General features: G+C 40.2%; 1 protein-coding gene across 2 annotated transcripts in view; it reads left to right on the top strand.

Moving 5' to 3' along the window:
- The window catches only part of LOC139935189 (uncharacterized), a 50,651-nt gene that overhangs the window by 19,804 nt on the left and 5,067 nt on the right, over positions 1 to 25,780 (top strand). Inside the window, exons 5-18 of one of the 2 annotated variants that reach the window (XM_071929663.1) lie at positions 2,853 to 2,931; positions 5,994 to 6,111; positions 7,500 to 7,678; positions 8,513 to 8,731; positions 9,273 to 9,407; positions 10,647 to 10,784; positions 11,521 to 11,664; positions 13,947 to 14,114; positions 15,194 to 15,352; positions 17,824 to 17,970; positions 19,843 to 19,998; positions 21,072 to 21,200; positions 22,196 to 22,444; positions 24,713 to 24,826. In XM_071929663.1, the coding sequence (XP_071785764.1) occupies positions 2,853 to 2,931; positions 5,994 to 6,111; positions 7,500 to 7,678; positions 8,513 to 8,731; positions 9,273 to 9,407; positions 10,647 to 10,784; positions 11,521 to 11,664; positions 13,947 to 14,114; positions 15,194 to 15,352; positions 17,824 to 17,970; positions 19,843 to 19,998; positions 21,072 to 21,200; positions 22,196 to 22,444; positions 24,713 to 24,826 (2,134 nt within the window). The remainder of the gene's footprint in view (positions 1 to 2,852; positions 2,932 to 5,993; positions 6,112 to 7,499; positions 7,679 to 8,512; positions 8,732 to 9,272; positions 9,408 to 10,646; positions 10,785 to 11,520; positions 11,665 to 13,946; positions 14,115 to 15,193; positions 15,353 to 17,823; positions 17,971 to 19,842; positions 19,999 to 21,071; positions 21,201 to 22,195; positions 22,445 to 24,712; positions 24,827 to 25,780) is intronic. The other variant, XM_071929664.1, reaches the window with a different exon arrangement.

Below are 25,780 nucleotides of genomic sequence, written 5' to 3'. Positions count from 1 at the left end.
CTTTCAGTTCAGTCAGTCAACATGATCGTTGAATTCTTGTCCTTCAATGGAAATTCCCACTCGCTCAATGAACTTGTCACCCCTGATCCGGGGAAACGGGATGTGCCGACAGGCTACGGAGTCCCACAGGGGACATCAATTATCGGATAGTTAGTTGACAGTGTTGTACAACTTTCAAACTAATGGTAACTTCTTGAACTCTTGTGTGTCTCAAGAGAGATATATACGATTGATTGTCACTGGATAGTCTTCGAGATTCTGGTCAGTGTTTTGAGGATGTTTTATACAGAGCTACACCATTGGTTAAATGCACTGGACACACATGGTAATTGTCAACGACAAGTGTTCTCACTTGGTGTATAAAATTAAAAGGATCTGTGAAATTTTGGGCTCAATTGGTCATCGAAGTGGCAAGAACATATTGAAAGAAAAAAACACAACTGTGTGTGCTTTCACATGACCGTGAAAAAACTTCAGGGAGGCCTGAAGTCTTCTTCATATATGTACTTTGTGCGTTTGAATGTATACTATTTTTTTAATAGTATATATCCCAACTCACAAAGATATTGTATGAATTAATTGTCATTTTCCTCTGTATTTTCCGGACAAATTAAAAAAAAAAGGGGGGGGGAAGGGGGTCGCTGAAAATTGTGATGATTGAGTCTTGTTCCCTCGAGGTCTACTTCTCCGTTTGCTGTAAATATTATTTGGTTCCCTCGAAATAGTTTCCTTTTCTTCCTGTATTGGATTTCCTGAAATAAATGCATTACTTCCTTTGACTCGACATTGTTTTGCTGTGTTTTGTGTTTAGTTATTTCGAGAAAATACACATTTTTCCCCGAGTTACAATTTGTGTTCGGAGAACCAAAATGATATTTCGAAGGGAATGAAGAGATTTTGACGGATAGGTTGAGTTCGTGGGAACGGAACGAAATAGATTTCGAAGAAGCAAGATAAACCTTTAGGCGGCATATCTTTAAATACTTTTAAAACTCTTTGATGTAAACTGATTTGTTGCCGGAACTCTTTTGTCTCTTAAAACACACGTGGTATCTCCCTTTATACTCTCTGTCTTCTTTTTCAAAGGATGTTGTATAAGAGGGCTTGTTATCCCTTGAAGAAAAAAACACAAAGGACCTGAAACCTTTAGTCTCTAGAGACTTAAAGGATATATAACTGTCATCTACTATCAATCTTCTAGACTTTATGCACATGACTTCATTTGAGTGGCGCGCCCTCGCACTAAAGAGGTCAAAATGAGGTTGTTCATTAGACAGTTCTGTGCACCACACATACAAATGTTTTGCGTGTCGACTGGTTCGTCTTCGTTTTCCCTCTAAAGATTGAGGCTGGACAAATGTTTTGCGTGTCGACTGGTTCGTCTTCGTTTTCCCTCTAAAGATTGAGGCTGCTATACTTTATGCACATGACTTCATTTGAGTGGCGCGCCCTCGCACTAAAGAGGTCAAAATGAGGTTGTTCATTAGACAGTTCTGTGCACCACACATACAAATGTTTTGCGTGTCGACTGGTTCGTCTTCGTTTTCCCACTAAAGATTGAGGCTGGACAAATGTTTTGCGTGTCGACTGGTTCGTCTTCGTTTTCCCTCTAAAGATTGAGGCTGCTATACTTTATGCACATGACTTCATTTGAGTGGCGCGCCCTCGCACTGAAGAGGTCAAAATGAGGTTGTTCATTAGACAGTTCTGTGCACCACACATACAAATGTTTTGCGTGTCGACTGGTTCGTCTTCGTTTTCCCTCTAAAGATTGAGGCTGGACAAATGTTTTGCGTGTCGACTGGTTCGTCTTCGTTTTCCCCCTAAAGATTGAGGCTGCTATACTTTATGCACATGACTTCATTTGAGTGGCGCGCCCTCGCACTGAAGAGGTCAAAATGAGGTTTGACAACATAATAGAGTTCATACAAAGATTGCTCGCTGCTCTGTGTTATCATTTTTTCTTGGGATGGGGTTGGTGCTTGGGTGCTGGGCTCAATTAATAAGACTAAGCCAAACAGGATATATAACAAGTCCCACAGTATAAGGAGATGGCGGCTGGGCGAGCTATTTATAGCTGTCCTTCGGGTGGGCGTTGACACTGTCTTCTACATAAGTGGGCTTCTTTTTCTGTTTTATTATTTTAAAGTTAAAGTCACATGGAAGTGGTATTTTTTCAAAATAAAGCTTTTGTCACTAATATATGTGTTTTTACGAGTGGAATGTGAATAAACAGTTAACTAAGGTTTTTAAAAATCAGTTCTTATGTTATTTACAAACTTAAGAGTAGACCCCTACCCGAGAGGGCGCTGTTTGTGACGTCAATCGAGGCAGACTTTGCCTGTAATGCGTAGAGTAAACACAATTGCAAAGTACATGTACGGACCAAGTCGTGAGTTTGTACGTTTAAAAAAAAACAATTTTTGTCTTTTCCGGCAATGCCGACCAGGTGTATTGCTGCTGAATGCAGAAAAACACTTTTTGAAATGTACCAACTCACGACTTGGACGTACATGTACTTTGCACGTGTGTTTACTATACGCATTGCAGGCAAAGTCTGCCTTGATTTACGTCACAAAAGGGGTAGGCGGAGTCAGCCCCCAAAACAAGTTTATATACTTTTAAGACATATAAACCGTGACAAACAATTACTAAAAAAATTGTTTTATTGTTCGTTAGCATATACTCTTATGTTTGAAAGAAAAAAATTATATTTCCAGGTGACTTTAAGGTACACACAGAAAAATGGCTCAATACTTGTTTTGTTTTAATGGGAATCGAGGACATTCGAATTTTGTAATTATGGTAATATATTTGCTTATTAATTTTTATCTTAACTCCTTTTCAAACAGACAAAACGTAACGCCATTACAGACAGGAGGAGACTCTGGCCAGGGGGCGTGGTTCCATTCGTCATAGACGGCTACTTTTGTAAGTAAATCAAAAATACGAAGTTGCCAACTTCAAAAAGTCACAACATTGTTTTTCTGTCGGAGAATTTTGTTTTTGTAGTCAGCGATTTCCCTTGTTGGTACACATGGGGGCCCATAATGTTACGCTGATAAAGATGCAAACCAGACCACAGCATCTCACAATCAACATTGAAGAGAACACTCTAAGGAACTGTTCCTAAATAAAGTTTGCCCAACGGGACCTCGGCAAACCCCCTTCTTTATCTGGAGTTCTCGTCCTCCTCGTCTTGAGAGAGACCAGATCATGTTTTGAAAAACTCAAAACATTTCGAAGAGACACAGACTTGCCGCGCCGATAAAAAATAGTTATCAACTTAAAAAAATTGACAAAATTGTTTTTCCTTCGGAGAATTTTGTTTCTGTTGTCTGCAATTTCCTTGTTCGTACATCTGGGGCCCATAATGGACCGTTCCGGCTTTCCACTAAGCTCCGCCCACCGCGCACGTGAGCAAGAAACGTGTACGAACACTCCCAATGACATTCTGCACGATTCTGCCGCGCGTGCCGAATATACGCGCACGCATGACCGAGTTTGTCCGACCACAATCATTGCTGTGATTGGTCAAATGCGTGAACGCGCACAGTTTGATTGATAGGCCGGATAGGGAACTTTCGTTTTGGACGACAGACGGTTCTGCAACGGTGGGTAGTTTTCAGCCAAACGTTGTCGTTTTCAGCACAACGCAGATTCATCCCAAGCCGCGTCGTAGAAATTGTGGGACGACCGTTCTCAAAGCCGACGCATGCGCAGATGACGCCAAACGTCAACATCACCGTCGCAAAACCATTCGTCGTCCAAAACAAAAATTCCCTAATGTATTATACAAACCAGACCGCCACTTCTCACAATTAACATTGAAGGGGGGACACTAAGGAACTGTTCCTTTAATAGATTGCCCAACGGGACCTCGGCAAACCCCCTTATTTATCTGGAGTTTCCTCCACATCCGCCATTTTGAGAGAGAAGGGATCCTGTGTCCTGTAGCAGAGAGATGAACAAGCTGTTGGTGGTTTGTTGTTGAACACGCGATGGGGTAATGCGATACTCCCAATGCGAAAACAATCCAGCTGAACGCTGTTTTACATGAAGTCATTATTGAAGTTTTCCTATAAAGGGCTTTCCGGTAATTTTGTATTTGAAAACGCAACGAATTTCAGCCAACTTGTTAATGCTTATCAATGTATAGTATACTTAGCAGAATACTAGGGCGGTGGACTCGAACTCTATAATTTGCATAATGGGGGTTCGCTCCTGGGCCCAATTTCATAGAGCTTCTTAAAGCCATTGGACCCTTTCGGTAAACAGTGTTGTCAAAGGCCCACACTTTGTGTACCACAACTTCTATATCAAATAACAAACCTGTGAAAATTTAGGCTCAATCGGTCATCGGAGTCGGGAGAAAACAACGGAAAAACCCACCCTTGTTTCCGCGCGTTTCGCCGTGTCATGGCATGTGTGTAAAATAAATCCGTAATTCTCGGTAACGAGAATTTATATTGTTTTGCTGTTTTCTCAAAAAGTAAAGCATTTCATGGAATAATATTTCAAGAGAAGTCTTTCACCATTGCCTTCTGTAAACCCTGTAAGTTATTTGTAAATCTGTGAACTTTTTTTTTTTTCTGAACTGAAAGGGTCCAATGGCTTTAAGCACAAAATTTTGTTATGCTAAGGAAATCCTTGCTTAGTAAAATCAGATTGCCGGCCAAGACTCCACTCAATTGTTACGCTAAGTAAACAACAGCTAAACACCAGTTACAAGCAATGTATATGGCATGAAATTTTGGCCAGTAACATGTGTAAAACAAGCGTGCCAGTTTCGTGCTTAAGCAAAATTGTTTGCTTAAGCAGCTCTATGAAATTGGCCCCTGGCCTGCAGCCGATTTCACGAAACGCTAGGAGTAATTTAGGATGGGCTCAATGCGCTTTTAGCTTTTTTTCCTTCTGGGTCAGCAGAATTTCGTCGTCGTAGAACAAGGATGTGGCAATGACTCACACTCTCACTGTCTAAATATAAGTCTCCTTCGTGGTTGAAAGATAACCATTGAAAAACCCTTTTTATTTAAAGGGTGGGTGGATGGGTGGGTGTAATCACCCCTTCCCATGTCTCTTAGAGGGTAACACTGAAGCTATTTTGGGTTTACCCATCCAGTGGCTTGGACTGTGTGAACTTAAAGCATGGAGGTGAAATGATGTCTCTCCAAAATGTTTTATATTGTATACTATGATAATGAATCAAAATTCTTTCCTTGACTGAATGATTTAGGTTCAGCTGTTTTAGTAAAAGTGTGAAATGAGCCAAAAACTACTCAAACTCTTTCTTTTTAACATCTATTATATCGTTGCGGTACCCGCTGCCAAAACATAGGATTCGAACTGCCTCTAGCTGCTGGGCAACCTCGGTAGTCTAGTTGGTAAGACACTGCTCTAGAGTTGCAAGGGTCGTGGGTTCGAATCCCACCCGAGTAACATGCCTGTGATATTTTTTCACAGGACTCGGGAAAGTACTGAGTATACAGTGCTAACACACATCGGTGTATAGGTAAAAAACCAAAATTAATATTCTTTCATTACACTCTCTCCAGACAGGTGTGATTTGTGTATCGTGTTGTTCATCGCTTCGCACGAGTCCGTACTTGTTGCAAGCCCAAAGTTTCCGCTACGTCGAGCTCCAAAAGTTGGCATACGTTTGTGTGTTAGTCTCCCATTTCATCGTTCGAAAGCATTTCTTATTTGCGAGACCTTTGTCTTTAAGGAACGTATATACCCTTAGAAAAATACCCTTATTATAGAAATGTTAGAAAATTAGCTGTTGCAAACTGCTTTCCAAAAGGACCTAGGGTACAAATGCAAAATAGTTTAATAACGGCCTGACGTTTCGTTCCTAGACATTTTGAGTCTTTCTCGAGAAAAACCCTGGAGAGTCAAAACATCAGGCATAACTGTTTTGCCAAAATTCAAGTTGTTGAAACTCTTCAAAGCTTTCGTTATAATTACTCTCAATCTCTCTCTGTTGATACCAGCAAGTGACGACAGAATGTACATTTTATCAGCAATGCACCGCTTCCACGAGAAGACGTGTATCAAATTCCGGCCTAGGACAATAGAAAGAGACTACATCAGCGTCACGGAGGGTGATGGGTGAGTAACAGTTAACTGAGCCAAGAAATAATCTATAGACGATGTGACCCATGTTTACATTCAAACCGCCCTCTGTTGAAAAAACACTGTATACGTCATGTTTCGCCGGGCAAAAAGACGCGTATAGTCATGGTAAGTTTGCATACACTTTCTAGCTGGCTGCCAATATACAAATGTTTTGCCCGGCGGTATGCGCGCGAATCATGTTTTCGAGTGACGTCAGAGGTCATATCGTCTATAAACCATGGCACCAATTCTCCAAAAATATAAGTCAAACTTTACCTTTTGGTAATTACGCCACATTCATATAAATACCTCAGACAGTTTTGCTATTCCTATGGTGGAGAGCGCGTTACGCGGGGGTGTTTAAACGATTGAAATTGACCAGCTGGAGCTGTTTATAACCGGTTGTTTTCGGATACGTTTAGATTTATATAACGCGCACGAATGCATATCCGAGAACTGTCTCAGTCATAAAAATGCAAAACACGTATACAGAGCTCAAGGACGTCGGAAAACGGATAAGTTTCACAGAGGTTCTTACTTTACCACGCATTTTAACCACAAAGGCATTTGTGAATGGGAATAAAAGAGTAGTGACTCGTTCTTAAACTGCCTTCGGTTCGGGCCTTAATCGCACGACCACGACCCTGCCGGTTTTAAACGGCGGTTTAAGAACTCTTCACTACCCTTTTATTCCCTTAATGAATGGCCATAAAACGTACTTGGAGCACAGTAGCTGTTGGTGAAAAACAGTCGTCTTCCAAGGAATGTGGTTCTAGATAAAATGATTCAAAATCATTTCAACCTGAGAAACTTTTCTGTGTAAAACATTTCATCAAAATTGTGAATCCCGTCCCAGATTTTCGGCAATATCTCAAAATCGCTACCACCTACCAGGTTAATTGTATTATATATCACTTGTTTGTAGAAATAAAAACAATTGAATTGTTTCAAAAACTAAAGGTACGCTTTGCCTTTAAAATATCAGTTCCCAGCACATTCCCCGAAATAAAAAATGTTAAGTAAAAGCGGGTCAGTAAAGAGGAGTTTCTGAGAATAAAGTGCGCCACCAAGGAGTTGACCATGGGGAGGTTATTTTGAATATGGCAGTCGTCATGCAGTTTTTACAATGCACGTAATAGACTCTTGGGTGTCTTGTCGAGAAAAGAGAATTTCGAAGACTTTCATTTCCCACACCAACGGTGAGTACAAACCTGCAAATATAATATCATGAGATTAAGCAAATGTTTGAATATTCAACAGGTGCTGGTCGATGATTGGTCGACGAGGAGGACGTCAGACCGTCTCTCTTAGCGGGACGTGATGTAAGAGTAGCCCTGGTACAACTATTCATGATTTAATGCAAATGTTTGAATATTCATCAGGTGCTGGTCGATGATTGGTCGACGAGGAGGACGTCAGACCGTCTCTCTTGGCGGGACGTGTAAGAGTAGCCGTGGTACAATTATACATGAGCTAATGCACGCCCTCGGCTTCAGACATGAACACAACAGACCGGACCGTGACAACTACGTGGTGCTCTACTGGGACAACATCGACCAAAGTAAGACAAAATTTCATAGAAAAATAAATTCCAACAGTGCAAAAAAGTACATGTATTAGACCCCTATTCTGTCTTCTTTCTATAGCTTATTTCACTTTACGCCTAAGGGAAAACTTACCAACGGCGCAAACATGAATTTATGCTTTCTTCTTTCTAGCCTATTTCACTCTATTGCAGAAGGAAATCCTTTTCACCATTTCTACAATCTAGGCAGAGCTGTCTGTTGCCGAGCATTGCCCCCCCCCCCCTATTTGTACTTAGTTCATCTCTCCATCTTCTGTTTGTCCGATTTCTTAGTAAGTTGTTCTGTCGAGCCTATTTCACTCCACTGCAGGAGGAAAGCCTCTTCACCATTTCTCCATTTCACTATATTATGCGCTGTCTGTTGCAAAGCAATGCTCATAATTTGTGCACTAAGCTCATCTCTCCGCGTCCAGTTCCCCCCCCCCCCCACTTGTCCTTGTGCGGCTTCTGGGAGCCCAACTGGTTGTTTTTGCATCATGTTCGTCTGTTTTCATACCCCCTGGCTAGGTGACCTGACTATCTCCACTATAAGGATTTAATGGTCTCGATAATATCCTGCATTCTGCTTCATTTATTTCTTAGAGCCTCATCTGTCACCCTATGTCCTCCTATGTTTGTTTCTCTTATTGTTGATACCCGAAAGGTAATATTTTAAGGGAAGCTTTCTACCATCATTGAAACCGTGTGAGTTTAATGTGTACTGTGGACGTTTGTGTTTTGTGTCCTACAAAAAAGTACCCAAACAGTGTAGGGTTGACAGAATTATCGAACGTAGAATGTCTGACTATTTGACCCCCCATTATCCAACAGAGATGTGGAGTAACTTTGCCAAGTATTCACGACGAGACGTCACGTTACTAGACACGGGCTATGACTATCTCTCACTCATGCACTACCCGACCTATGCATTCAGTAAGAATGGAGGCCAGACTATCGGACCACGTTATGCAACCTACGAGGAACCCGGTACCAGGAATGACTTCAGTTACGTGGACGTGTACAGGATTACAGCACTGTATAGATGTGGAGGTGAGATACACTGGGCAGAGTTATATGAAATATGGCAGAGAGGCACGACACATAAGTTTCTTTAGCTAGGTTTGTAGGATCGAAGACGATGAATATGAGCTGCGCAGAGCCCCTGTAACAAACAACATCCCACAACATCCTTGACCAACAACCAAATCCCTCACAAACCACAAGCTAAAAAGTGAGCCTTGTCTGACAAAACAAAACACCACAAAACCAATCATGTAAAAATGAACACCTGTATAAACACTAATGTACACTGAAACGCATTGAATATGAGCCAATTAAACTATGACGTAGAAAGGTGTAAAATGCCGACATGTATTGTGCCAGGGGGCAGTATATCCAGCCCCACACCCCTCCTCAAACAGGTCTATAATACTGGGTTTTTAAAAGCCCGCTTCATTGGATGGTTCCGTTGAAACAGAATCACAGCATACTTTTAACTTTTACAATGACTTGCTCTAAACAATAACCATAGATCCACAATCCTAGTTTAGGAGTTAAGTTCCCACCTTTTTTTCAAATTATTCTCCGGCAGCGTGTTACGACACTGACAAGGAGAATTGTCCAACATGGGCCATCATGGGAGAATGTCGTCGCAGCAGCGTGTGGATGCATAAATACTGTCCCTACAGCTGTGAAACCTGCAATAAGGCAGACTACGGAGGTGGAGGTTAGTCACTTCATGATATTTCTGTTTTTTTGCCATAATTTGGTACATAGATGTTGGCTCGGCGTCACGTTTCTTTGCTGAATATGGTCGATTATGGGCATTAAACATAGTGTATAGATTTGGTGATCACTTAGAAGCCTGCAACCGCTTTCGATAGCATAAGGCATTTTGAGAAACATTTTCACTTCAAAGACAAGTGGCTATTATTATATATATAACAAAAAATATATAAGTTTTTATGCCCCACTATTTGCATCTATGAGAAGCATTACTATGGTAACGTTTCTCAGACTGTATTTTTCTTCCTGCGTGGACATTATTGCTTTGAATTTTCGGCGATGTTTAAAAAACGCGACCACCTTTTGAAATAAAATGTTCGCAGGTTTAGTGCCATTGTGTTCTATATATGTACAGGATTAAAGCACCTTAAAGGATTTGGGTACTTTTTCAAAATGTCCATAGATTTACATTAAACTTAGGGTTTGAAGATAATGATAGTGGAAAGCTTCCCTTCAAATATTACTTACTGAGGTGCTGTAGTTTTTGAGAAATGAGTAAAACAATGTCATGAAAATACGTTTGTAAATTATTAAAATAATTTTCGTCTTATGAGACAAAAATTATTTTCATGACATTGTTTTACTCATTTCCCAAAAACTACAGCACCTCAGCACGTAATATTTTCAGGGAAACTTTCTACTATCATTATCTTCAAACTGTGTTTGTTTAATGTAAATCTGTGGACATTGTGTTTTTTGGCCTACAAAAGTTACATAGACCCTTTAAAGGAACACGTTGCCTCTTGAATCGGTCGAGTTGGTCTTTGAAAAGCGTTTGTAACCGTTTGTTATTAAATGCATACCATTAGAAAGATATTTTGCAAGTAGAACTTAATGATCCACACGAACTTGCATTGAAATTGCGTTGTTTTCCTTTTACTTTGCTAACTAACACGGTCGGCCATGACTCCCATAAATGGCCGACCATGTTAGTTTAGCAAAGTAAGAGGAAACCACGCAATTTCGAGGTAAGTTTGTGTGGATCATTGTATTCTACTTTGAAAACATCTTTCCAATCATATGCATTATTAACAACATACGCTTTTCAAAGACCAATACCGATACAAGGCAACGTGTTCCTTTAAGCATTTTTCTGGATGGGTTTGATGCTAGTCCAGCCTGTGACTGTGGAGCTGACCACATCACCAATGACTATTTTCACTTGTACTTTCTATTTCAGATTGCAGGGATTACTCAAACGGTTGCGAAGAGTGGTCTTCAACCGGTGAGTGTGATCGGAACCCTGACTTCATGAGTTATAACTGCAAGATGAGCTGCGGTTACTGCAAGTCACCACACGATGTCCACTCCAGGAAAGGTAAAGACAAATTAATGTGAATCGCAGCTTAAGTTAATAACTGAATACTAAAGTTTTGTTCATAGTTTGTCTGACCCGAAACATGACGTCATTACGGTCACTTTGTGGGTCAGATGCCCCATGTGTTATAGATATAAAACCCCTTTCATTGGCCACATATCTGGTGGATGAAACGTGCACTATTTTTGGCCGAGAGTCGCGACTCGTGAGTACAGAGTTGTTTGTCGTCAAAAATGGCGGTCACTGACGTCATGTGCAGTCTCTCATTTGAAGGGTCACGTAGTTTATACACTAGCGTACATTCAGTTTGATGACTGCCAAAACCTAGTTAGGCAGAAGGGCACCAGTAGCCATGTGACATACATGGCAAATTCCAGTCCAAGGGGTCTGCTTACGGCAAACGGAAAAAATAAAGTTGTTATGACGTAATGAGCATCATTATTATTTCCAAAGCTAGCCTACAGACATTTCTGCGCAGAATTCTAGATGTGATCTACAAAATTAAGCATTTTTAAGCAGTATATAATAGTTTGTTGTTTCATTCCACTCTCTTTTTAAAAAAAAGAACACTGTTATTAGGAGGCCAAAGAAGCTGAGGTCCCACATTTCTTTTGTGTTCTGTGTTTCTTTGTTTTTGTTGTCCTTTTTATTCCAACATTCCAGCTATATAGAATGTTATTTGGCCAGTAGTCCCAGCAATCTTTTTATAGCGAGAGTCGACTAAATTTTGTTTTAGAATGCTTCGACGACAGCTCTCTATGTAGCGAATGGCAGCAGCTCGGTGAGTGTTACAACAACCCTGAATACATGAAAGAAACGTGCAGGAAGAGCTGTGGGGTCTGCCAAGAGACGGACAGGGACTATGCCATCGGTGACGGAGGTATGACCTCATTTCTTAATAACAAAACTTTTAAAACACCAACACATTGCCCTCCCCTCTTTCTGTACTACCCCACCCCTCCTCCCAAAACACAATCAAAAACCAATCAACAAAACAACAGTATTAACAACACTAACAGCAACAACCAAAAAACAAGTACAACACTAACAACCGCAGAACAACAACATCAACAGCAACAACAACAACAACAACAATAACAACAACAACAAAACAACAACACCAACAACGACAACAACGACAACGATAACGACGACGACAACGACAACGACGACGACGACGACGACGACGACAACAACAACAACAACAACAACAACAACAACAACGACAACAACGACAACAACAGCAACAACAACAACAACAACAACAGCAACAGCAGCAACAACAACAACAACAAAATAACGACAACAACAACCAACCAACCACAACGACAAAAGCGACAGCACCAACAGTTGCAGCAACAACAACAACAAAAGCAACACCATCAACAACAGCTGCAGCAGCAACAGCAGCAGCACCACCACCAACAACAGCAACAATATTTTTGGAACCAGCCAGTTATGTCAGATTTAGTTTTCCTTTTTCACGATTACTTTCACCACGCACAAGATCATTATGTAAACAGTGTTTTAACCACGCCAATCATGGCTTTAGTCTATCCTTAATTGCTTTCATATCATAATTAATTTTGCTTCTCATGATTCAACCGTCATTCATTCCTGTCAGAGACATTATAATATTAGACTGTATATGCTGTATGCAAAAGCTTTTTTTTTTACTTGTATGTGGGTAGAAACAGCCGAGTGAAGTGTGTATGAGAGAGTGCCGATTTGGAGGATTGTGAACGAAATATTTTGATGAGCTGTTTCAGCCTTGTTACATTAATATGTACTGAAAGTCTGTTCAGGAAAGGTGATCTTGCTAATGAAAATCTGCTTAGCATGATTATGTATGTAAAGTTGCACCTTTGTAAACAAAGGTACCCTCTAATCGTGCAGAGACAGCTTGTAGTTCTTTGTTCGTTTTGTTCATTGTACCCAGTGTGTGTACATTATAGGGGAATGCAGCGTATGCACAATGCATACCTCGATTGTTGAACGTTGGGACCAGTAAGGGGCTCCAAGATGAAAATTCACTTTTGTGATTCACTTCTTCTTTCTCCACAAGATAAGTCCTGACTCATGAAAGCGGGGGGGGGGGGGGGGGGTGAAGTCTCTAACCTCACGTTAACATTGTAAAAAGTGTGCCGTTTATAGCTACTCTTTCGTAGCATAATTTGAAATAGTGTGACGTCATCGAACACCGAAAACAAATTGATTTGTAGATTACAAAGAGGAATGATGTTGTTTCAATCAAGTTCAATGCCGTTTCGATTGAATATCATCAACATTAAAGGAACACGTTGCCTTTGATCGGTCGAGTTGGTCTTTGAAAAGCGTTTGTTATAAAATGCATATGGGTAGAAAGGTGTTGTAAAAATAGAATACAATGATCCACACAAACATGACTCGAAATTGCACGGTTTTCCTTTTACCTCGTCGACTAACACAGTCGGCCATTTCAGGGAGTCAAATTTTTTACTCCCATAAATGGCCGACCATGTTAGTTCACAAAGTAAAGGGAAAACCACGCAATTTCGAGGCAAATTTGTGTGGGTCATTGTATTCTACTTTTAAAACATCTCTCCAACCATATTGATTTTATAACAAACGGTTACAAATGCTTTTTATAGACCAACTCGTCCGATCTAAGGCAACGTGTTCCTTTAAAGATGTATCGAAGTTTCTCTTTTCAAAACGATACAGACCTTTTATGTGAAAAGTAACTTCGTGATGTTTCCCCATGCGATTCAAACGTAGCTATTATGTAAAGATTCCAAAGCCCCCGAACGGTTCAACGGTAAAATCGAGATGTGTGGTGGTGATAAGGTGATTTTTGTTGCCATGTTTCTTATAGCGTGTAGTCTTTCAACAAGTCATTATTTTACTCTTCAATGATTATTGCCGTTTTCGTTGACCCCCAAGGCAGTTCGTTGGCCCGGACAGAGAAGCGACTAGTCTTATTACAAGGACCGTTGGCTAAGCTTCACACCACCTCAGTATTAACGACCAAATGTTTACTCTGTAGGTGACTGGAAGAAATAAACAAAAGAGACTCTTCCGCAGATGTGCCACTTTTACGGCTTTTAACAAAACTAATTTCTCTTCCCTTAATGCAAATCTATAGAGCGAGTAGGTATTTGTTTTAACACCAGCCTCTTTCAGAGTGCCGTGATCTTCACCCTCTGTGCCATATTTGGGCACGTCATGACGTTTGCGAGAGCTACAACGAATGGATGATTGAGAATTGCGCCCTCAGTTGCTGGAGGTGTGCCAATCAGAGCGGAGTCTTCGACGAACGAATGAACGGGAACGAAACGTCAATCAAAAAAGGTAATGAAGGTTGAATGAAGTAGCTGATCATTAAGATGAATGTTTTAGGATAGTTATCCAGATGTTGGTTGAAAAAGGTTGTTTTTTCCCCGGACAGTAGTGGTGAGCTTTAAGATATCGAAAACAACCTAAAATTGTCCAACGTTTACTACTCCACATAAATTTGGCTTTTGTCAATAATATGCTAATAAAGCAAGACTATCCATCCATATCCACGTTTAGCAAGGTGGTAGCGAATACCAATCGCATCTCTAGCTGCACAATCACAAACTCCCCGGGCACCACAGCAGTTTTAATCTAAAAAGTTGCTTGAAGGGGATCTATTGGAATTTCAATTTTTGTTTCGAAATAAAATTATAAAAATAATTTCTTATCAGTGGGGCCATCAGACGAAATGATTCTACATGCTATATATACCATTACCATCAAGCAAGCTTTCTTTTAGCTCCTCAGTTCAGTTTTCAACAGCTAATGCTGTTTTTTAAGTAAAAAACTTTCTGATACAAAGTCATTGCACTCTTTTGGGGGATTTATGCATCACAAACACCACTGAAACTCCACCTTTTGAGTAAGGGAATCAATGTGTGGTAAAGAGATTTTCAATTAAACCACTAGTTGAAAACCGATTCAACACACTTTGATTCCCATTCATAAATACCTTTTCGGTCAAAAAACATCAACACTTTTTGGTCAAAAAGTAAAATAAATGCAAAAATTATAATAATATTGTTCAATGATTTCTTTCAACTCAACACCCCTCCAGCTATGAAATGGTAAGGCCCTCGGATAAACAACTCCTTGTAAGGTAATGCTGTGTCGCGTCGCGCGTATCGCGTGATGTGGCACAACTGTCCCGGCCGTTGCTCTCGACCAATAGGAATGAAGAAACTGTCTTATAAGAACAGGTGCAAGCTCGCGTGTCACGCCCATGTTTCAACACTTTTTACTGGTCATAAACAAAGGTTTATACACACCCACGTGACGCGCTCTTTACCAATAGGAATAGCGAAACTGTCTGAGGTATTTATGAATGTAGGTTTATACTTAATATTTTGTAAATCGTTCTAATCATGTCACAGATCGCAAACCGTACCGCCGTCAGATTTGCAGGAACACAGAGAGAAAGTGTGATAAATGGGCAGATGCTGGGCGATGCACTAAAGATCCTGATTTCATGTATGAACGGTGCCTTAAGAGCTGTGGAATGTGCATTGATGAACGTGTACGAGGAATCAAAGGTTTGTGGTGGGGTTTTTTCTCGTTTGTGCAGTGGCAAAGTGATTGCGTTGTAAATTCATACGGTGCACTCTAACACTAGACTGGACCTGATGCATATGATGTTACTTGAGTAGGGCGCCCTCACTTCGAGGCCAAAGGGACGGTGTTCATTGGCCAATCCTATGTGGTATTGAGTAGCTATGGGGAGAGGTTGATAGTATAAAACATTGTGAGAGACGGCTCCCTTTGAAGTAACGTTGTTTTCGAGAAAGAAGTAATTTTCCTCGAATTTTATTTCGAGATCTCAGATTTGGAATTGGACGTCTCGAAATCAGGCAATTGAAGGCACACAGCTTGTGCGACAAATGCGGGTTTTTTTTTCATTATCGTCTCGCAACTTCGACGACCGATTTGTTATTTTATTCATAATAATGTTTAGATACACCAAGTGAGGAGACTGATCTTTGACAATACCAACAGTGTCCAGTGTCTGTAAGTGCACCAGTAGACCCCGGAGGTCGATTTCACAAAGAGTTGGTACTCGTCTTATTTCGAGTTAGGACGAGTAACTCGTCTTAACTTAGGATTAATCTTAAGGTCTGCATGCTACAAGTACAGGGTTGGGACTCGTCCTAAGTCCTAAGATTAGTCTTAAGTTAGGGAGAGTTGGTGAAATCGACGGCAGGTCACTTAAAATAGTCAAGCGAAAACAGGCTTCGTGTTAGCAGTACCCCCCCCCCCCACCCTTTGAATCTTAAAAAAATATTCGTTCTAACAATCTAAGGTGACCAAATTGATACTTTATTGTGTTGAATTTCAGGATTAATAAAGAGTTAGTTTACTTTTTGACCGTGAATTGAATACGGAGTCTCATAAATGCCATACCACTTACCCATAATTAGATCATACCGCCAAGTCGACCTATTTTGATGCAATACGTTGTCTTAACACTGGTGCTTTCAAAAAGCTGTCGACTCAGTTTCAATATAAGTCACCTTGATGAGTTGATTTGTCCAATATACTTTGACAAGTGGTATGGCATTTCTCGAGTGCCGTTAGATCCGCATGATGAAATGACTAGTTTTAAACATCTCTGCCAAACATTTGTTGTGACACAAATAAATTTACTGCCGTTGTGTTGTTTGACTTAGTTCGCACAAGATTGCAGATTGTGAGTAGACATTAACTTTTAATTTCAAGAATGAGTGCGTATAGCTTATAAGGTTCTCCGTTTTGATTGGTTGACATGATCACGTGGACAGGTATAAGTTTAACAGGCATTTATTAGTCGCTTGTAAGCACCCTGTATTAATACACCACTCCCCTGTTAATTGGACCGTAAGCATTCATCTCACTCCTTTGGAGTGTGCAGCATCGGCAGCCAAATTGGTTCACAGGTTGGTCATTATTCACAACAATAATCTCTACCTTCGCGGGTACTCATGATATTCGTGGAGTGAGAGAGAAGCAATTATGAAAGTATTCGCCAAAGAACGATTATCACGATCAGGCGAACCAACAATCAGATGACTAAGCCATAGACCTTTCCTTTGTTGATAAACAAACCGCCTTGGTTGGCATGGTCGGCCGTATGTTAGTAAAACACTCAATCGTATTAACAGATGTTTTAACAAAACTCAACACTCTCTGCAAACTTTCAATTAAACAAAATACCTCTTTATAATTAGTTGTTTTATTTCAAACAAAATCAACAAATTTTGTTAAATTTTTACCAAAAGTTGCGATCTTTTCTTGATTTGCACTTACGGCTTTCCATAGTTTTCCAATCTGGGTTGTTAATGACCATAATGACAGTTCGATACTCTGGACCCCTCGGCTGCAACACACTTCAGTACTCGACTATCCAAAGATACTAACGGCATCTCACACATCATGCAATCGCTCAGAAACTTAAATGTCGTCATAAGCATAGAACGTTTGTCGAAAGGATATGGTATGAAAAGTTCTACTTAGTCCGCATGATAAAGCAGATACGTATTGTGCTCAGTGCAGTGGTGAATGGCATAACACGTTTTAAAATGGCACACTATAGAGGCGCTAGGTGCTCTTCTGCTGTTTCGTGTAGTTAGACCATTTTGCGTTGACAATAATATCTTCTTTAGGAAGAAGTGTGAGACTTTTGAACGCTGGGTGGCAGCAGACTTAACGTAGTTCTGAGCATGTGTGCATTTCTAAGAACAACTGATTTCTGGTTAGTCTGCTGCCACCAATGTCCCAAAAGTTTCCTTAAAAAAAACTTCCATTGACTACATACACAACCCGAGAGCAACCTCACGATTGGTTTATAAAAATAAATCTATTACCAACTGAAACTTGTTTTAATGACTCGTGATGAATGGATACGGGTTTGTCAGCGTAGAATGATGAAATGAATTGTCTATAAAGCGAGTGATAATTAGACAATTAAATACAAGGTGTCAAAAATGTATCACATAAACAAAAATAGCAAACTGTAGTATCGTCAAAACAGGGTCATCATCAGCACGCTGTGAAGATCGGTACAGCATGTGTGACTATTGGTCAAAAGAGGGCGACTGTGACCACGACCAGGAGTGGATGAAGTTCAAATGTCCAATCAGTTGCGGTTATTGTCACGTTGCACCCGTGCCAACGACAGGTAATTGGACGTGTATTTATGTGAGAACAAGAGACTTGAACACGTGTCCATGTTACCGACTGCATTCACATGTTTCCGTGTTTACCGTGTATGAGCATTATACAATTGTTGCATGCTGTGACAGGGTTCCAATGGTGTTTTGTACAACCGAGGCTGGAAATGGCACCCGGGGTGAATTTCCACCCTCGGTTGTACAAAACACCATCGGAACCCTGTCACAGCGTGCAACAATTGTTTTATTAAGCCTCGGTAACATATAACTATTCTCGAAGTTCTGTTGTCATCTTCAAATACGACGGAGTATGGCAGACGAACAGTTGCTCATTAAGAAACAGTTATTCACTGTTCCCTCGAACCCCCGGGTGTTTCGTACAAAGCGCTGGAAACGGCCATCGGTGGGAACGATCAAGGCGCGGACACCGGTGATGTAAGCAAAACTCATGTTACCCTCTGCGCTGTACGTCCATGCGTTTTTGTATAAACACCACGTGATTGGTTCTCGACTGATGAAACTTCACATAATGTAACCGAGGTACACATATTTTCCATGTTATCGTGTGTTAACATGTTTCCATGTTACCATGTATTCAGAATTTTCCTATCCATGTTACCGTGTATCAACAAGTTGCCGAATGTGCTGTGTAGGGTTCTAGTGAAAGGTAATTCTCAGTTTGGCTCGAGTTTCAATCTTGGCTTCTCCGATAATAGTGAGGCCAAAGACCTTTTGCGTAAGCGCTAACTGTTGAATTAGGTTATTAGCTATCGATCAAACTTAATCGCTAGCTAGACCAGCTAGTGTGTTCTGGTTGCTTTGGTTCAGCCTAGAACAAGTTCGACTGTGCACAATGGTTAACTAAATGTTGACCATTTATTTTGCACTGGAACCCAGGCTGATCGACGATTGGTTGACTACTGTGGTAAACCATTTGGAACCAGCCTCGAGCCCGTGGTTTCTTCACTGGTCCCAAAAGCATGTTCCATTCTAACGTGTAAAGCGCAGAGGGGAACCAGTGACACTGGCGAAAAGGCGGAAGGTTGACTAGACTTCTAAATGAGTCGTTCGAGTGAGTGCGTCACTGCGCATGTACGTTGCATGTCAGTAGTCAACCACGAGTCGACTAAATGTGCCCACTTGAACTTGCTCCTTGGGTCAGCCTTGGGTCAGCCCTGGGTAAGCCCTCTGTGTCAGCCCATGGTCAGCCCTATGTCTCCCCGTCAAAGTAGCTCATGTGTCAATTGGTGGGTAACCCTTTCGTGAAGCGAGTTGCAGTGGAGATACGACTTGGTTACTTCATATTATTATGCTTAAAGATGGCGACTTGCAATGATTGTTTGGTGTAAGTTCTGGTTGATTCCTTGGGTCAACCTGGGGTCAGCCCTGGGTGAGCCTGGGTCTGTACTATAGACGATGTGACCTCTGACGTCACTCGCGAAAATTATAGCATGATTTGTGAGCATACCGCCGGGCAAAACCTTTGTGTTTTGGCAGCCAGCTAGATGCAAACTTGCCATGACTACGCGTCTTTTTGCCCGGCGTATTACATGACGTATACAGTGTTTTGTCAACAGAGGGCGGTTTGAATGTAAACATAGGTCACATCGCCTATATATTACTTGTTAAATGTATCTGCTCTGGTAATATTTTTATGTAATGTTATGTTGTAATTAGTCTTTCAATTGTTTACAACAATCTATTTGAACATGGGCTAACTTAACTTTTGTATAACTCCGTCGATAAACAACAGTTTCATAGTCTATTGTATGATATTGCTGTTTTTGATATCCCGTTGTCAATGTGTTTGTATTCAGTGACCTAAATAATTATTTTCCCTCTTGCTCTTCCCCTTCCGGCCCGTTTCTGGTCCCAAGCAGCATCGGTATCGAGACACTCACAGTGTGAAGACATTCTGAGCTCGTGTCCCCTCTGGGCTGAGAGCGGCGAATGTGACGTTGCCACTGCGTACATGCGCAAGAACTGCAAAAGGAGCTGCGGTGCATGTGGAGCTGATTTACAAGGGGCCCGGCAAGGTATTGTTAAAAGGACACATTGCCTTGGATCGGTCGAGTTGGTCCCTAAAAAGCGTTTGTAACCGTTTGTTGTAAAATGCATATGGGTGGAAAGATGTTGTAAAAGTATAATACAATGATCCACACAAACATGCCTTGAAATTTCACGGGTTTCCTTTTACCTCGTCGACTAACACGGTCGGCCATTAATATCCCGGGAGTCAAATTTTGACTCCCATAAACGGCCGACCGTGTCAGTTCGCAAAATAAAAGGAAAACCACGCAATTTCGGGACAAATTTGTATGGATCATTGTGTTCTACTTTTAAAACATCTTTCTAACCATATGCATTTTATAACAAACGGAAATACAAACGCTTTTTTTTACCAACTCGTCCGATCCAAGACAACGTGTCCCTTGAATGATATAGAAAGACAGGTTTTTGCTTTATATGTATACACATGCACGTCGGATTTCACTGTGAATCTCTAGGACCATGAAGGCCGTGTAAAATGAATGGGAGGTCGAAGGTGATTAGACTTGGGCTAAAAAGCAGATGTATGGCGTCATTTACGAGTCTCGAAGTGTGACGTCAGATGATCGGGATAGGTATTATTCATACCGTCTGGTTGAGGTGTGTGGTCGTTGAGGGCTCACCTCCTACCAGGCTCAATCTTTATCTCAAACTTTTATTTTTTTTTACAGTAATAAGCAAGCTTGTATGACACGTACAACTTACTGGACACGGCAGTCGTTTGCTATTTACTCAAGATATATATTGCCAAAAAATTCATAACAAGCAATGGAGAGCTGTTGATGTAAACACAAGTGGAAAACGGCTCTCTCTTTAGTATTAACGTGGTTTGAGGGAAAGAGGTAGTTTCTCACTCAAATATAGCCTTGGAATTCAAGCCCGAACCCCTTTTCAATTTAAGCATCTATAGCATTTCTGCAAGAATAGCTCCATGCCTTGGTCAAGGCTAGGACTAGCTACATATAGGGGACACATTGACCTAAAAAAGCCGACCAAGCCCCTCCACCTTAAGAAAATACTTGTCCTCAGATCATCAGAGTTGTAATTGTTGTGTTTTTAGACTGCTCTGATGTGTACAAGCGATGCCCAACCTGGGCTGCAGCCGGTGAGTGTGAGACTAACCCAAGGTGGCTGCACACCAACTGTCGTGAAAGCTGCAACCGCTGCCACGTGAGGAAGACTACATCAGGTAGGACGGTCCGGCAGGCAGAGTGCGGTGACGGGCGCGCACTCGGGCAGGTGCACTCTTTTGAAAGAACAAAAATGAAAGGGAAGGTTCACGTTTGGTTATCACTTTTAAAACTAGACATCACTGAAAGCTGTGTACGTTTGTTATGTCTGCCAATAAAGTCCTTTAGTTAGAAGTCTATAATAACAGCAGCTTTTCGATAGAATAAAGCATTTTAAGAATTATTTTACTTCAAAGTAATTTTGGCTGTGTAGAAAAATGTCAGTTTTTGTGCCCCAAAATGGGATCTGAGAAGCGTTAACGAGGAAAAACACGCGTCTATGTATAATAGGCAGCCGTAGCAGCAGCTTTGCCACCATTGCCTGAGCTTACAACAACCATCTAGGTAAAAGTGTTTACTTTATATTATTACTGCGTTAAAGAATTTGGGTACTTTTTCAAAATGTCCATAGATTCACATTAAACGTACAGGGTTTGAAGATAATGATAGTAGAAGCTTCCCTTCCAATATTGTGCTGTAGTTTTTGAGAAATGAGTAAAAACAATGTCATGAAAATACGTTTGTAAATGCTTATAATTTTCGTCTCATGAGACAAAAATTATTTCATGACATTGTTTTACTCATTTCCAAAAAAAAAAACTACAGCACCTCAGCATGTAATATTTTCAGGGAAGCTTTCTACTATCATTATCTTCAAACTGTGTAAGTTTAATGTAAATCTGTGGACATTGTGTTTTTTGTCCTACAAAAAGTACATACACCCTTTAACCGTCAGTCAGAAAAATGTATAATGATTGACAATATTAAATGATTTTTAAACCAATGCTTAATGTAATGTTGTGATTCCTACTTTTTGAGAAACGTGGTAATCCCAAACAACAATGCACAAAATAATATTGATGGTTTTTTTTAAACTGAATGGCTGACGCCGAGATTTCAATTTATAAGAAACTTCTGTCCCTAAACCACCTTCTCGGTGCATGCCAACCTCTAGCGTGCGAAGATAGGTACAGACGCTGCCAACGGCTAGCAGACGACGGGGCGTGTGAAGGGGATCATGAGACGGGCTGGATGCGAACCAATTGCCCCTGGAGTTGTGGGTTCTGTGGAGTGTACAACCGCCGGAGAGCCCCGGAGCTACCCCCTTCGGTTAACTTCACAATGTCGCAGGATTTTAACGGCACAGGGGAATTTAATGACACCGGAGAATTTAATGACACCGGAGAAATTAATGAAACCGGAGGTATAGTATGGTCTGTTGTTGGATTGATTGTTAAACATAAAAATTGCAACTCTTTGCAGATTTTTGTTTAAAAAAAAATCAAGGGTCCACGTTCAAAGTGCTGTTTACTCACACACAGTTTGCTAAGCGCAGAAATATTTGAATAGTATAAAAGTGTTTGTCACTTATTCCCTGCTAAAGTTTGCTTAGCATAAACACATTGTTGTTGTAAGCAGCTCTATGAAGTGTACCCCTGAATGTTTTTTGACCCCGGTTCGAATCCCCACTTTTCCCAAACATATGTATTTTATGACATTTTATTTTGAATAGCCTCTTGAATAATTATTCTAATTACTGTTCTTATTTTTTTTTTCAAAAAATATATTTACTTCTAGTAACTTTTATTAATTTACTATTTGAAATGAATAATGTTGTTGATTTTTGACTCTGATGTTTTTTCTCCCACACCGCTAATGGACCTACTAACAACGCCTGTGGATTGCAAGATTGATGAAGACTCTCCTATTAAAAAAAAAAACTTAATTCTATAATATTAATTATTATTTTGATTTTCTGTTCTTCCCTTTGTCCAACCTCCTGTAGACAGTTGGCTGTCAAAATAGCATGACACCCCTTTATGAGAATGAAGTGGTCCTTGTTCGTGTGAAACAAAGATGCAAGTAACCTTTTAGAGAGCGAGAATGCGAGTGAATATTTTCACACATACAGTGATATGTTGAGTGATAGTGTAGACGTATAATCAGCCGGAATTAGGTTTGCTTAGACGTATAATCAGTCGTATTTGAGTTTGCTTAGACGTATAATCAGCCGTATTTGAGTTTGCTTAGACTTATAATCCGCCGTATTTGAGTTTGCTTAACACATCGCTAACCACTCACAACCAGTCTCTTATTTGTTGATCCATCGAACCAGCATTAGACTTGACCCAAGTAGGATTGTTGTCAAGTTATTGGTCGTTTAAAATCACCCACTGCACTCCACATAATCATCGTTCACTTGTCATCGTTATACAAAAGGCTCATGAAACTGACTCGATCAGCATGAGACCCGCCTTGAACCAAGTATAACAAAACAAAAGCTGCTGCATCATGTATTCATTGGTGCTTTCATTTTAATTTCATTGGTGATTACATTTTAGCGTCACAATTAATTTGTTTCTATTATTTGTTTATTTTATTTTTTTTAAGAAGAATTTTGTGCAAAAACAAACTTTTTCGTAAAAACAATAATTAGTTTGTTCTCTATTATGGTGTAGCCAATTTTCTACAATTCATATAATATGGAACCAAACCGAAGCAAGAAGAAAAGTGCCTAAAGAGAACAATGACGTCCCGCTAAAAGTTGGTCTAAATAAGATTTTAAAGGAACACGTTGCCTTGGATCGGTCGAGTTGGTCTTTGAAAAGCGTTTGTAACCGTTTTTTATAAAATGCATATGGGTAGAAAGATGTTGTAAAAGTAGAATACAATGATCCACACAAAGATGCCTCGAAATTGCGTGGTTTTCCTTTTACCTTGTCGACTAACACGTCGGCCATTTATGGGGGTCAAAATTTTGACTCCCATAAATGGCCGACCATGTAAGTTCGCACAGTAGAAGGAAAACCACGCAATTTCGAGGCAAACTTGTGTGGATCATTGTATTCTACTTTTACAACATCTTTCCAACCATATGCATTTTATAAAAAACGGTTACAAACGCTTTTGTTTTGACCAACTCGTCCGATCCAAGGCAACGTGTTCCTTTAATTAAGAATACAATTTTTGTTTGCATACTGCTTGATGTCAACTTGCGTTTTGAGGGGAAAAAAAGTAGTAAATGGCTGACACCTTGTTGAAACATCCCATACAAATCGCAAAACTGGTTAAAACTATCAGAATTGTTCAGCATGCTGGTAGAAAGTGGCTACAGCCCCACCGCACCCTCCTGCCCAACCACGCACTCTGATCCTGTCGGGCACCCGATGAAATGTTATCGATATTCGGCTTTCCATTTTGCATGAAATGTTATCTCTTAAATACAAGATAGCTTTTTACAATGTGTCCTAACGAAATAAACTTTCTTTTTTTAAAGTGAGAACAACAATTCAAATTGTTACAAAATGGCTACCGTTGGTTGTAGCACTATCGTCAACAAACATTCAACCGGTATCACAGAAATAATTAGAAAGTGCGCTGGGCTCTATATTTACGAGTGACTATCATTTTGGTAATTAATCGCCACAAAGGTTGTTTGTTCCTGATGGGTACGATAACATGTTTCCCATAGGTGACTGCAGAGACTACCATCCCCACTGTCCAATCTGGTCTAAAACAGGCAACTGTCAAGTCAACTTGCAGTACATGAGAAGTCATTGCAGGAAAAGTTGCGGATACTGCCCAAGTAAGTCAAAGTTCAGGGCCCAATTTCATAGAGCTGCTTAAGCAAAAAAAAGTCCTTAAGCACGAAAATAGCTCGTTTATTTCACACAAGTTACTGGCCAAAATTTCATTCCATATACATTGCTTGTGACTGGTATTTAGCTGTTGTTTGCTTAGCATAACAATTGAGTGGAGTTTTGGCCTGTAATCTGATTTTACTAAGCAAGGATTTTTTTTGCTTAAGCAAATTTTTGTGCTTAAGCAGCTCTATGAAATTGGCCCCAGGACTTGTTGTACAACGTTGCATTCCCCCTTTTTTGTAGACTAACCAAATTGTTTACACTCATTACTTCATTATGAAAAAAAAAAAACATCTGAAAGACTTTTGCCGAAAGTTGTCAATATGTTTCGTGTAATGATCTGTATAACTTGTTCAATCTAACAAATTCCGTCATGCTTCCTTTTTTTCGCAATGAGAGTATAATTATAGTGGATAAATACAAACTAAGATATAGAAAGAAACCGGAGCTTTTCATACCCAAGTGTAAAACAGAGCGCTATAAAAGATATGTTAATTATTCCTTCAATTGTTCGAATTTTAAAATGATTTGGTTTTTATGTTTGTTTTGTAGTGATTTTGGCTTCTGTGGCCCTTTCGTTGGGGCATTTCTTAAAATAAACTGTACGTTTTGTTTATCATCATTTTTAATTGGTAATTTTATAGGATACATGTATTGCAGTATTTTTAACAATGTAAACTTCGGCCTCTAACTGTTTTAATTCGAATGTTTTTACAAGGAAACCATAATAATATTGATGTCTTGTTCTTCAGCGTTATGTCTTTCTTAAAGGCAGTGGACACTATTGGTAATTGCTCAAAATAATTATCATCATAAAACCTTTCTCGATTACGAGTAATGGGGAGAGGTTGATTGTATAAAACATTGTGAGAAGCATGCAGCTCCCTCTGAAGTGA

The sequence above is a fragment of the Asterias amurensis genome, chromosome 3 (assembly GCF_032118995.1).
Source record: "Asterias amurensis chromosome 3, ASM3211899v1".
Classification (NCBI taxonomy): Eukaryota; Metazoa; Echinodermata; class Asteroidea; order Forcipulatida; family Asteriidae; genus Asterias; species Asterias amurensis.
This window is presented reverse-complemented; position numbering and strand designations above follow the sequence as displayed.